The 13,665-nt window shown below is 49.2% G+C and overlaps 1 protein-coding gene across 1 annotated transcript in view; it reads left to right on the plus strand.

The window, feature by feature from the left end:
* The first annotated feature begins 11,940 nt into the window (after window positions 1-11,940).
* The window catches only part of derl2 (derlin 2), a 5,670-nt gene continuing 3,945 nt past the window's right edge, over window positions 11,941-13,665 (plus strand). Inside the window, exon 1 of the mRNA XM_031738419.2 lies at window positions 11,941-12,089. Coding sequence (XP_031594279.1) covers window positions 11,997-12,089 — 93 coding nt within the window. The 5' untranslated portion in view covers window positions 11,941-11,996. The remainder of the gene's footprint in view (window positions 12,090-13,665) is intronic.

The raw sequence follows: 13,665 nt of genomic DNA on the forward strand, positions 1-13,665 counted from the left end.
CAGAAGCCATCACTAAGCCAGCAGCCATGGAGGCCACTAGCACACATGAAAGCAACTGGCACTGCCCAGAGCACTGGCCCTGCCCAGGCAACGCTGACATGAGGTGGTACTCAGGGGGCTGCTTAAACTGCAGGGGTCCAGAATTAGCTGGGCACTGGGGCCTGGACTACAGGCGGCACTGGAGGCACTGGGGCCTGGACTACAGGCGGCACTGGAGGCACTGGGGCCTGGACTACAGGCGGCACTGGAGGCACTGGGGCCTGGACTACAGGCGGCACTGGAGGCACTGGGGCCTGGACTACAGGCGGCACTGGAGGCACTGGGGCCTGGACCACAGGCGGCACTGGAGGCACTGGGGCCTGGACCACAGGCGGCACTGGAGGCACTGGGGCCTGGACCACAGGCGGCACTGGAGGCACTGGGGCCTGGACCACAGGCGGCACTGGAGGCACTGGGGCCTGGACACTGGGGCCTGGGCTACAGGCGGCACTGGAGGCACTGGGGCCTGGACGACAGGCGGCACTGGAGGCACTGGGGCCTGGACGACAGGCGGCACTGGAGGCACTGGGGCCTGAACGACAGGCGACACTGGAGACTGAACGACAGGCGACACTGGAGACTGAACGACAGGCGACACTGGAGACTGAACGACAGGCGACACTGGAGACTGAACGACAGGCGACACTGGAGACTGAACGACAGGCGACACTGGAGACTGAACGACAGGCGACACTGGAGACTGAACGACAGGCGACACTGGAGACTGAACGACAGGCGACACTGGAGACTGAACGACAGGCGACACTGGAGACTGAACGACAGGCGACACTGGAGACTGAACGACAGGCGACACTGGAGACTGAACGACAGGCGACACTGGAGACTGAACGACAGGCGACACTGGAGACTGAACGACAGGCGACACTGGAGACTGAACGACAGGCGACACTGGAGACTGAACGACAGGCGACACTGGAGACTGAACGACAGGCGACACTGGAGACTGAACGACAGGCGACACTGGAGACTGAACGACAGGCGACACTGGAGACTGAACGACAGGCGACACTGGAGACTGAACGACAGGCGACACTGGAGACTGAAACGACAGGCGACACTGGAGACTGAACGACAGGCGACACTGGAGACTGAACGACAGGCGACACTGGAGACTGAACGACAGGCGACACTGGAGACTGAACGACAGGCGACACTGGAGACTGAGCGACAGGCGACACTGGAGACTGAACGACAGGCGACACTGGAGACTGAACGACAGGCGACACTGGAGACTGAACGACAGGCGACACTGGAGACTGAACGACAGGCGACACTGGAGACTGAACGACAGGCGACACTGGAGACTGAACGACAGGCGACACTGGAGACTGAACGACAGGCGACACTGGAGACTGAACGACAGGCGACACTGGAGACTGAACGACAGGCGACACTGGAGACTGAACGACAGGCGACTGGAGACTGAACGACAGGCGACACTGGAGACTGAACGACAGGCGACACTGGAGACTGAACGACAGGCGACACTGGAGACTGAACGACAGGCGACACTGGAGACTGAACGACAGGCGACACTGGAGACTGAACGACAGGCGACACTGGAGACTGAACGACAGGCGACACTGGAGACTGAACGACAGGCGACACTGGAGACTGAACGACAGGCGACACTGGAGACTGAACGACAGGCGACACTGGAGACTGAACGACAGGCGACACTGGAGACTGAACGACAGGCGACACTGGAGACTGAACGACAGGCGACACTGGAGACTGAACGACAGGCGACACTGGAGACTGAACGACAGGCGACACTGGAGACTGAACGACAGGCGACACTGGAGACTGAACGACAGGCGACACTGGAGACTGAACGACAGGCGACACTGGAGACTGAACGACAGGCGACACTGGAGACTGAACGACAGGCGACACTGGAGACTGAGCGACAGGCGACACTGGAGACTGAACGACAGGCGACACTGGAGACTGAGCGACAGGCGACACTGGAGACTGAACGACAGGCGACACTGGAGACTGAACGACAGGCGACACTGGAGACTGAACGACAGGCGACACTGGAGACTGAGCGACAGGCGACACTGGAGACTGAACGACAGGCGACACTGGAGACTGAACGACAGGCGACACTGGAGACTGAACGACAGGCGACACTGGAGACTGAACGACAGGCGACACTGGAGACTGAACGACAGGCGACACTGGAGACTGAACGACAGGCGACACTGGAGACTGAACGACAGGCGACACTGGAGACTGAACGACAGGCGACACTGGAGACTGAACGACAGGCGACACTGGAGACTGAACGACAGGCGACACTGGAGACTGAACGACAGGCGACACTGGAGACTGAACGACAGGCGACACTGGAGACTGAACGACAGGCGACACTGGAGACTGAACGACAGGCGACACTGGAGACTGAACGACAGGCGACACTGGAGACTGAACGACAGGCGACACTGGAGACTGAACGACAGGCGACACTGGAGACTGAACGACAGGCGACACTGGAGACTGAACGACAGGCGACACTGGAGACTGAACGACAGGCGACACTGGAGACTGAACGACAGGCGACACTGGAGACTGAACGACAGGCGACACTGGAGACTGAACGACAGGCGACACTGGAGACTGAACGACAGGCGACACTGGAGACTGAACGACAGGCGACACTGGAGACTGAACGACAGGCGACACTGGAGACTGAACGACAGGCGACACTGGAGACTGAACGACAGGCGACACTGGAGACTGAACGACAGGCGACACTGGAGACTGAACGACAGGCGACACTGGAGACTGAACGACAGGCGACACTGGAGACTGAACGACAGGCGACACTGGAGACTGAACGACAGGCGACACTGGAGACTGAACGACAGGCGACACTGGAGACTGAACGACAGGCGACACTGGAGACTGAACGACAGGCGACACTGGAGACTGAACGACAGGCGACACTGGAGACTGAACGACAGGCGACACTGGAGACTGAACGACAGGCGACACTGGAGACTGAACGACAGGCGACACTGGAGACTGAACGACAGGCGACACTGGAGACTGAACGACAGGCGACACTGGAGACTGAACGACAGGCGACACTGGAGACTGAACGACAGGCGACACTGGAGACTGAACGACAGGCGACACTGGAGACTGAACGACAGGCGACACTGGAGACTGAACGACAGGCGACACTGGAGACTGAACGACAGGCGACACTGGAGACTGAACGACAGGCGACACTGGAGACTGAAACGACAGGCGACACTGGAGACTGAACGACAGGCGACACTGGAGACTGAACGACAGGCGACACTGGAGACTGAACGACAGGCGACACTGGAGACTGAACGACAGGCGACACTGGAGACTGAACGACAGGCGACACTGGAGACTGAACGACAGGCGACACTGGAGACTGAACGACAGGCGACACTGGAGACTGAACGACAGGCGACACTGGAGACTGAACGACAGGCGACACTGGAGACTGAACGACAGGCGACACTGGAGACTGAACGACAGGCGACACTGGAGACTGAACGACAGGCGACACTGGAGACTGAACGACAGGCGACACTGGAGACTGAACGACAGGCGACACTGGAGACTGAACGACAGGCGACACTGGAGACTGAACGACAGGCGACACTGGAGACTGAACGACAGGCGACACTGGAGACTGAACGACAGGCGACACTGGAGACTGAACGACAGGCGACACTGGAGACTGAACGACAGGCGACACTGGAGACTGAACGACAGGCGACACTGGAGACTGAACGACAGGCGACACTGGAGACTGAACGACAGGCGACACTGGAGACTGAACGACAGGCGACACTGGAGACTGAACGACAGGCGACACTGGAGACTGAACGACAGGCGACACTGGAGACTGAACGACAGGCGACACTGGAGACTGAACGACAGGCGACACTGGAGACTGAACGACAGGCGACACTGGAGACTGAACGACAGGCGACACTGGAGACTGAACGACAGGCGACACTGGAGACTGAACGACAGGCGACACTGGAGACTGAACGACAGGCGACACTGGAGACTGAACGACAGGCGACACTGGAGACTGAACGACAGGCGACACTGGAGACTGAACGACAGGCGACACTGGAGACTGAACGACAGGCGACACTGGAGACTGAACGACAGGCGACACTGGAGACTGAACGACAGGCGACACTGGAGACTGAACGACAGGCGACACTGGAGACTGAACGACAGGCGACACTGGAGACTGAACGACAGGCGACACTGGAGACTGAACGACAGGCGACACTGGAGACTGAACGACAGGCGACACTGGAGACTGAACGACAGGCGACACTGGAGACTGAACGACAGGCGACACTGGAGACTGAACGACAGGCGACACTGGAGACTGAACGACAGGCGACACTGGAGACTGAACGACAGGCGACACTGGAGACTGAACGACAGGCGACACTGGAGACTGAACGACAGGCGACACTGGAGACTGAACGACAGGCGACACTGGAGACTGAACGACAGGCGACACTGGAGACTGAACGACAGGCGACACTGGAGACTGAAACGACAGGCGACACTGGAGACTGAACGACAGGCGACACTGGAGACTGAACGACAGGCGACACTGGAGACTGAACGACAGGCGACACTGGAGGCACTGGAGACTGAACGACAGGCGACACTGGAGGCACTGGAGACTGAACTACAGGCGACACTGGAGGCACTGGAGACTGAACTACAGGCGACACTGGAGGCACTGGAGACTGAACTACAGGCGACACTGGAGGCACTGGAGACTGAACTACAGGTGACACTGGAGGCACTGGAGACTGAACTACAGGTGACACTGGAGGCACTGGAGACTGAACTACAGGTGACACTGGAGGCACTGGAGACTGAACTACAGGTGACACTGGAGGCACTGGAGACTGAACTACAGGTGACACTGGAGGCACTGGAGACTGAACTACAGGTGACACTGGAGGCACTGGAGACTGAACTACAGGTGACACTGGAGGCACTGGAGACTGAACTACAGGTGACACTGGAGGCACTGGAGACTGAACTACAGGTGACACTGGGGGGAACTGAGCCGAAAGGGGCACTGGAGACTGCACTGAGGGTGAAGCTGAGAGCTCTGGAAACTGCACTGAGGGTGAAGCTGGGAGCTCTGGAGACTGAGCAGAGTGTGGCACCGGAGACTGAGCAGAGTGTGGCACCGGAGACTGAGCAGAGTGTGGCACCGGAGACTGAGCAGAGTGTGGCACCGGAGACTGAGTAGACGGTGAGTGAGCGACTGACACTGGAGACTGAGTGGAGAGCGGCTGCGTAGCAGCTAACTGAGCTGAGAGTGGCAGCTGGGCAGCTAACTGAGCTAAGAATGGCTGAGCAGGCGATAAGCTGTTTACATTGCTATCTGCAGCACAAAACACTGCCCCAGAACAAACAGTTCCACAATCCATAACGGAAAAAGAGTCCTCACCCACCACAGCCGACGATGTAGAAGTCCGAATGTCCGGCTGTGGGGTGGCCGCGCGGCGCGATCGACGCGCTCTTCCCGCAGCCGGCACCGACAGGCGGGTAAACTCGCATCCGGCAGGTGAGGCTGACGCGGCTGCTCCGGGTGGCTGTTGGCTGTCGCTGCTGGACGCCCGATATTTCCCAAGCTCGCGCCGCCTCCCGGGCTTCATACAAGTTGGCCAATAAGTCCGAACATCCTCTGACCTGGCGGAGATAGGGATTTCCTTTGAGGATCTCCTCAATGCCATTTATCCCCACGATCCTAGCTCTCATATTCGAGGTGTGGGTTATCCACTCAACCAGGCGTTGGACTCGCATCAGATCGCTCTCCCCGGGTAAGTCTGCTGGATCCATGTGTTGGCTGTTTCGTGCTGTCACGTCCGATGTGGCAGACGTGTGGAGTGTAGATAAGGACCCAAGATGCAGACTGCTTAAGTGGTGAGCGAGCTTTAATAACCAAAGGATGACACAAACGGAGAAGAGGTGGGCGAAAACCCAAAACCTAAGAATGAACTAAACTGGGAAAAGCTAAGCAAAAAACAAACCTGAAACCTTGAAACATGAAACGGAGATGCAGGGAGAATAATGCGGCCAGAATACGCAGGAAAATGGAGGGAATAACACAGACGAAACAGCAACTAACAGAGGCAGACACGAGGTTTAAATACACAGAAGGATAACGAGGGAATGAGACACAAAAGGAGGGCACAGCTGGGAGTAATCAGACCTGACGAGACAGGGGAAGAGTAAACTGAACACACTGAGATAAGACACAGACCGTCACAATAAAACAGGAAACACATACACACAAAGACACAGACTAGCAACGCGGACTTAACACAGGGGTAGACGGCAGAACAGAACAACACTAAACCGGAGGAAGAACAGAACCAAAATGACACTGGTAGAAAACACAAAACGCTGGGTCAAAAGGACCCAGGATCGTGACAGACACTTCTTGGCCCTGAAAGTTCAAGCTATTGAGAACAGTATCCCCATGCCAGACATCTACACAGATACCTCCCTTGATAAAGCCTTTAACTTTCTACTTTCTACAAGTCAGGTGAGGGCTGGGCCTGAAAATGTATCATACTATAAACCTACTGCAATTCAAAAAGAGATTGATTGATTGATTTGTTTGTTTATTTAAGCCAATACCTTTTTATATGCCGCAAAATTGATTATGACAAACGATCACCAGTAACTAACGATTACATTCTCACTTCTGTTATTCACAAGGTGTCGTTCAAGGCTTCCTGTCTGGCTTGTGCTGTGCCAGAAAAACTAAACGTATATGATTTTTGCTACAGTGTTACAAGTGATGATTTCACCTTTGTAGTATCAGCCTGGAAAAGCTGCAAAGAAAATAATGTGGTACGACTGATACAAACCCTAGAAGATACACTGTTAGACATGAAGATGCTGCTGGAGGAAACTAAACTAGAGTCAGATGGCTCTACCTAGATCTAGGTAAAGAAGCTATTTGATAGCAAAATTCAAAACAATTGATTGATTAATACGAGTCATTCAACTTTATTTTTCAACTGTATTTTATTTTGTTTGTTTTAAAATTAAACACGTGGTAAAAAGCTCTTATGTTATAGATCGCTAACTCATGATTCTTGTACATTTCAAAATGTTAAAAAGAATCTGTAAATAAATTGCTTAATGACTGGACTATTTTAATTGACTGTGTTAATTTTTGACTATGATTTGAAACTAGTTCAGATTAAACATGCTAAGGAAACGCACCTTATTAAACAGTAAGTCAAATTAAAGAATATTATTATTTTGCTTATCTGGATTATACACTTCTAGATCTGGACCAGGGTATCGCTGAGCTCCAGGACAGTCTGAGGTGCAACCTGATGGCGTCGGATGGACAGAAGTCTGAACTCCATTAGATTTAGGTAAGCATGGGAGCCAGTCAGTGCTATCAATTCCTTCACCCTGCAGGAACAGCCTATTCTCGCAACGAGTCTGGCTATTGTAGTGCACCAGTGTAGGGTTTAACAGGGAGTCCAAGGATTCCTTCCTGATACCTACTGAGAGTCAGGGTGCCATTGCCTAGCCTGAAGATGTCTGTGAATCCCTCCATGGATGTGCATCAATGTTACAGACAGCAAAACTTTCTTGATCGCTTCTCCAGACCCTTTCACATCTGTCACATGTACAGAGATTGAACCTAATCTCATTTGTGAAAAGCACAGGGTGTTAGTGGTGGAACTGCCAATTCTCATATTTATGGCAAATTCCAATCTGGCTCCATAGTGTTGAGAAGTGAGCATAGGGCTCAAGCCACCCTTTGAAGTCTGTCTGTGATTGTTTGGTTCGAGACATTCACACCAGTTGCCTGATGGTCATTTTGAAAGACACAAGAACAGATGGCACAAAAGAAAAGATACTGGCCTTGTAGTTGGGTTGAGGACCTTTTATAGCCCTGCCCAGCTCTCTTGAGACTGTGCTGGGAAAGACTTCAAACCTTCTGGCAATGGCATGTATTGATATGATTTTACAATCTTAGAGCATTATGTCCTTGCACAACAGTGGTTTGTGCTATGGCTCAATAAATTCTGAATTTTGAAACAGTTTTCCTGTGTGCAAATGGAAATGGTTTATGCTTTCTAAAGACAGGTTTTTAAAAAAATAATGTTTAAAAACTGCTGAATTTTTAAATGTTCTAAAGAAAATGAACTAAATTTGACAAATCGTCGAGGAGGCTATCTGTGCTTGCTTTTCAGCATGTTTCCCTCATTGTTTCCTTTTATTGACTTTAAGATTAACAATATTTTCTTTTAAATCCTTTTCAAGGGGTACAAACACTAACAGGAAGCAGCCTCTGCAACCACTCAAACTGAATTTGTGCATTCACATTCATTCAGTCATTCACAGTCCTCGTTTGGCAGCCCATTCACCCACTGGTAAGCCATACCTTGACCCAAATCTGTGTCTGAAGTATAACAGACATCCCTGTTCTTGATAACTAATGGATAACTAATGGACTGATTGTTATATAGCACTTTTCTACTCTCCCGGAGTACTCAAAGCAATGTGCCATACAACGTGCTATACAACATGCCACATACACCCAATCACACCAGCACTGTCTTCTAAGTTTCTTAGTGCTTCCTAACTAGCATTCATACTCTGATGAACGCATCAGAGAGCAATTTGGGGTTAGTATCTTGCCCAAGGATACTTGGCATGCAGACTAGAGGAGCCAGGGATCGAACCTAACCACTAAGAATTTTTCAACATCAGTCGGTCACAGTGACTGTTCAATCTGTTGGTAGTACATGTCTGTCCTTCCATGCTGATTCCTGTTCTTGCTCCTCTTCTTTCTCGGGGTTCTACTTCCTGACATATTCACTAGTGTTTTGAAGGAAGGCAAGGTTGGAGATTGTTACCATCATGGGCTCATCCGGTCAGGATGAGAATGAACAGTCAGCAATCACTTGCAGGTTTCTCGTTTTATTGAATAATCAGTATTAAAGGAAAGACACACGTGGACTGCTAACTCTGAAAGGAAATGAAGTGTGATTTAAGTCATTTAGTAACTCAAAATAATACATGAACTCAGGAGACTCAAACAGAAGCTCACCTCAGCTGCCGCCCCATGTGGGAGTTAAGAAAGTGTGAGCTGTAGGTAGGTGAGTGCAGTCCTTATATAACGGGTGACAGATGAATGCAATTAAGTGCAAGCACCACACCCAACCAAAGGTGGGGAAAAGAAACAAGGTGCATCTGGTGAAGTGAGTGTGCTGAAAGGTGAGTCTTTACAACAACTAGGAACATGATTAGTTGTGGCCATCCTCCTGATGTGTTCATTGACTAGTCACTGTCCTCCTTCCTTCTGCTTACCATATATTCTCAGGGTGCTGGACTTTGGTTTAAACCCTCCATGGAGCTTTCTTGTCTTGGCGTCAGTGGCTCCTTTGGCCAGCTTATTATTCCGGCAGAGTATCTGTTGATTGGCAGAGTGTAGCTGTTGCCCAGATCTTGTCCTTCCCATTCAGCTGACTCCACAGAACTTGCCTTATTTGGTGATTGTGGTTTTCCTAGCAGCTACTTCATGGTTCCCATTTGTGTGGGACTCACAGTAACGGGTAGCTATCTGCAATGCGGCTTTCTGGTAGTTCACTCCCCTCAGTTCTGCTTAATTTCCCTCTCTTTTTTTACCATGTAAACACACTTTTCCAGTCCGAATAATATTCCAATGCTGTTGCAGTAGATCCAACTGGTGTGGATTGGTGAATGGATGTCTTGTTTACTCCTGGTGTATAACTTGATGCCAACCATGTAGAGGAAGCGGCTGACATTTGCTCCAGTCCGTAGCCAGTTTTGTTAATGAGCTGGCTGAGGGGACTCAGGGCTATGCCGAACAACAGTGGGAACAGAGCATTTCCTTGGTAAATCCCACACTTGATGGTGACTTGTCCAACTGGCTTGAAGTTGGCTGTTTGCCATATCCCCATTGCATTCCTGATGAAGGCTCTTATTTAGTTCACTGAGTCAAAGGCCTTGTTGTAGTAAATCCAGGCAGTGCACAGGTTAGTCCGCCTGGTCTTACCATCCATGAGTAGTTGTACCAGTAGCTGGGATTTTGCCCCACTGGTGTTGCTGCCAATTCCTTTCTGGGCCTTGCTCATGTATTGAACATGAACTTTTCATCATGGCTGCTATGATGCCTAGCAGGAGCTTCCATTTGGTGCTGAGGCCAGTTATTGGTCAGTAGTTGGATGGAAGTGGCCCCTTCTGAGGCTCAGGACTGTTCAGCCTTCAGTTAGTCAGTCTGAATATATATATATATCACATCCATTATTTATTATCCCTATCCATTAGAAGCTGGTTCACTTGTTGTATTTGACACTGGAGTGCAGTTAGCTTCTTTAGCCAGTAACTGTGAATCATGGTGCCATTTAGCTCTTCATGCTTGAGACTCTTTCTTGGATGTCTTCCACTGTGATGATATTTGGAGCTTGTTGATGGAGGTTGCTAGAAACTAAGCATTGCTTTTATGTGTTGCCTCTTTCTCCCACGTGCTTGTCGAGAATTGCTTATTCTATAGCCTTGGCTGGGCTGTTCTCATATTATCCCTCTGCACTGAGAGTACACTTTGGATGGCTCAGTTGGGTAGAGCTGGTTTATTCTCCTGGCTTCTCTCTGGTATATCTCTTTAGGCAGTTAGCCAAGGCTGTCAGTCTTTGCTTGGCAGGTGGGGATGATGACATCTTCCTGCTTATCTGAGATCCTGGCTTTCCCTTGTTGTAGCATTTGTGTTGGATCTCTAGTTGTAATAGCAGTTACTTCTTCCAGATGTTGTTATAGTAGCTGGATATATAGGCAAGCATAAAGATTTTCAAATTTGCGCAAAGGCCACATTGTAACGGTCAGACGACTGGACTGGAGCACCTCTAAAACTGCAGCTCTTGTGGGATGTCCCTGGTCTGCAGTGTTCATTATCTATCAAAAGGAAGGAACAGTGGTGAACCCACAGTAGTTTCATGGCAAGCATAGTATGGCATCCGTGTGGGGAGTCGAGGCTCAGGCTGGCCTGTGTAATCGGATACAACAAATTAGTTAACTATAGCTCAAATTGCTGAAAAGTTATTATAGGTTCTGATAGAAAAGTGTCAGAATACACAGTCCATCACAGTTTGTCACTTATGGGGCAGCATAGCTTCAGACCAGTGCCAATAATTTTTATTATATAATAATTTTAATTTAATTTTTTAAGCAGTGTATTTTCCAGTCATTCAGTGTTTTGTTCTAGAACTTTAAGTAATTTCTATTACACACACAGAGAGACTTTAAAAAAACATTTTGCACACACAAGAAATTTACGAGGGGAAAATTTGAAAGCTTTCTTTTGAAGAGACCACCTGCTTTCTTTTCCAAGGCTGGATCTTGACACAGCCAGTGTAAAGAGGGAATACCCCATGAATGTTGGCAACACGCTTCTCCACACGCCTCTGATAATATGCTGATTCTTGGCTAAAATAATTTCGACTGGGCTTATGTTTCAAAAGTTAATATACCCTCATACATCTTTAAGATATTTAAATAAAAAGAATAGCGCAACCTTAAGTGTATGACAATCTCCAGGTAATATCCTATTTCGTCTTGGAATATTACGCGTATTTGTAAGTCTACGTCTATTTTTTTGGAACGTTATTATGTACTACATTAGCTCTTCTTGAAATATGGAAACTAGAAAAACACGTTTAACCATCAGTCTTACGATCCACATCTGTATATATAGTAAAAACATCGGCGAAAGACCGTAGATTGTATAAAAGTGTAGAAATTGGAACATTTGCCATTTGTCCCACGTGCTTGAATGCAGCACCGTTGGCTTTTTGGGATGACGTGTCAAGAAAGTGCCGGAAGCTTTCAGTCGGTCCAAAATGGCTTACCAGACGCTGCAACAGGAATACCTACAGATTCCTGTTGTTACCAGGGCATACACAACCGCCTGTGTACTCACAACTGCTGCGGTGGTAAGACTCATTCAGGTGTTCTCAGGGTTAGACAGGGAATAATAAACTCGCACTGATAACCGCGGTCATCGTAAGGTGGTTACTTCGCTGCTAGCTCGGTGCTTGGGTACCTGTTAGAAGGGTACGTGCCTGAACTGAACCTAGTTGGATCTCTTGTTTAGTGATATGAAGCTATAAGCGGAGCGGGCTACTTGTACCCGGAACCACGGCCCCTCTCTGACCTGTCAAATAGCTGTAGAAGCGACCGATAATGTGTATTTCCTTAGCGCGCCTCACAAGCTACAGCTGTTGTTTATTTACCCTAAGAGCTACCTGGTACCAGCGGCTCACGTCACTCTCATCATCCTGGATAAACATTATTAGAATTTTACAGTCCAGTTTCAGGGAATACATGTTATATATGCTCTCAAGCTGTCTTAGATGTAAAATGTGGGGACTGTCACACTGACGAATGTGTTTTTCTGCATGTGTGTGCAGCAGTGGGAAAAGGTGATACAGAACTGGCCGATGATGTTTCAGTTAGTCACAATGGAGCCATTTTAAAGCCCGTGTAGGTTGATAGGGTGTTAGTGCAAATCATTTCTTCCCAGGAGAGGCCAGCCTACCAAAATTACTCCAAACCTGTGTCAACCACTAATTCCGCTAAGATGAGTGGGCCAGATTTCCCCCAGATCCATCTTAAAAACCTCATGGCTAGTTATTGCAAAGACTGGTTTGCCGTTATTGTTGCTGGGGGTGGCATTAGCAGTTAGGGTCAGAGGGCAGTTACTTTTCCACACAGGGTCAGGTATGTTTGGATAGCTTTTTCCCTTAATGAATAAAATCACTAGTCAAAAAACTGAAATTTGTATTTGCTTGGGTTCTCTTTGTGTAATGTTAAAATTTGCTGATCTGAAAAATGTGTCACAGTACAAAAAGAGGGAAAGAAAGAATTCATGAAGGGGGGAAAATGTTTTTCACAGAACTGTATGAAGCTGACAGTGAAATTTTGGTATTTTGTAGCTTTTTAATGGCTTTTTTAGACAGTAGTCAGTCTTTTGTGAATTATTATAATGATTAGCATAAATGGCTTATTTTGCAGTTACTGTGATAATGTGCGCAGTCGTGTCATTCTCAGTTTCTGATGCAATAACAAGAAATATGCAAAATAGCTGCCTAAACCCCATGTGAGTTGGCTGATAAGGCATTCTGAGTGTACTTTTTACAGTACTGTCACAGTTCTGAAAGTGAATGCACTGCTCATTGATTATTGGATATTGGTATTTTCAGCGTAGGCAATATCAGCTATCAGCAAATAAGATGAATTTACCAGTGTCACAGGCTGATATTGATCTATGTCACATAGATTTGCTTTGTTTTTAATGTTTAAAAATAGTATGACGATGAAGAGCTGAAGGACTTGAAGTGGGTTTAACTGTTTGTGAAGATATAGTTTTGTTTCTCTGGTACAAAGGGGAAAATAAATAACTAAACGGCAACAAGAAATCTAGAGTAAAACAGTAGGGTTTCTGCAGCATTCACTGCTCTGATCTCAAACAGAAAGGGGAAATACAGGAGTCAGTGTCAGTATTTGCCC

Source organism: Oreochromis aureus, linkage group 7, assembly GCF_013358895.1.
Source record: "Oreochromis aureus strain Israel breed Guangdong linkage group 7, ZZ_aureus, whole genome shotgun sequence".
NCBI classification, from domain to species: domain Eukaryota; kingdom Metazoa; phylum Chordata; class Actinopteri; order Cichliformes; family Cichlidae; genus Oreochromis; species Oreochromis aureus.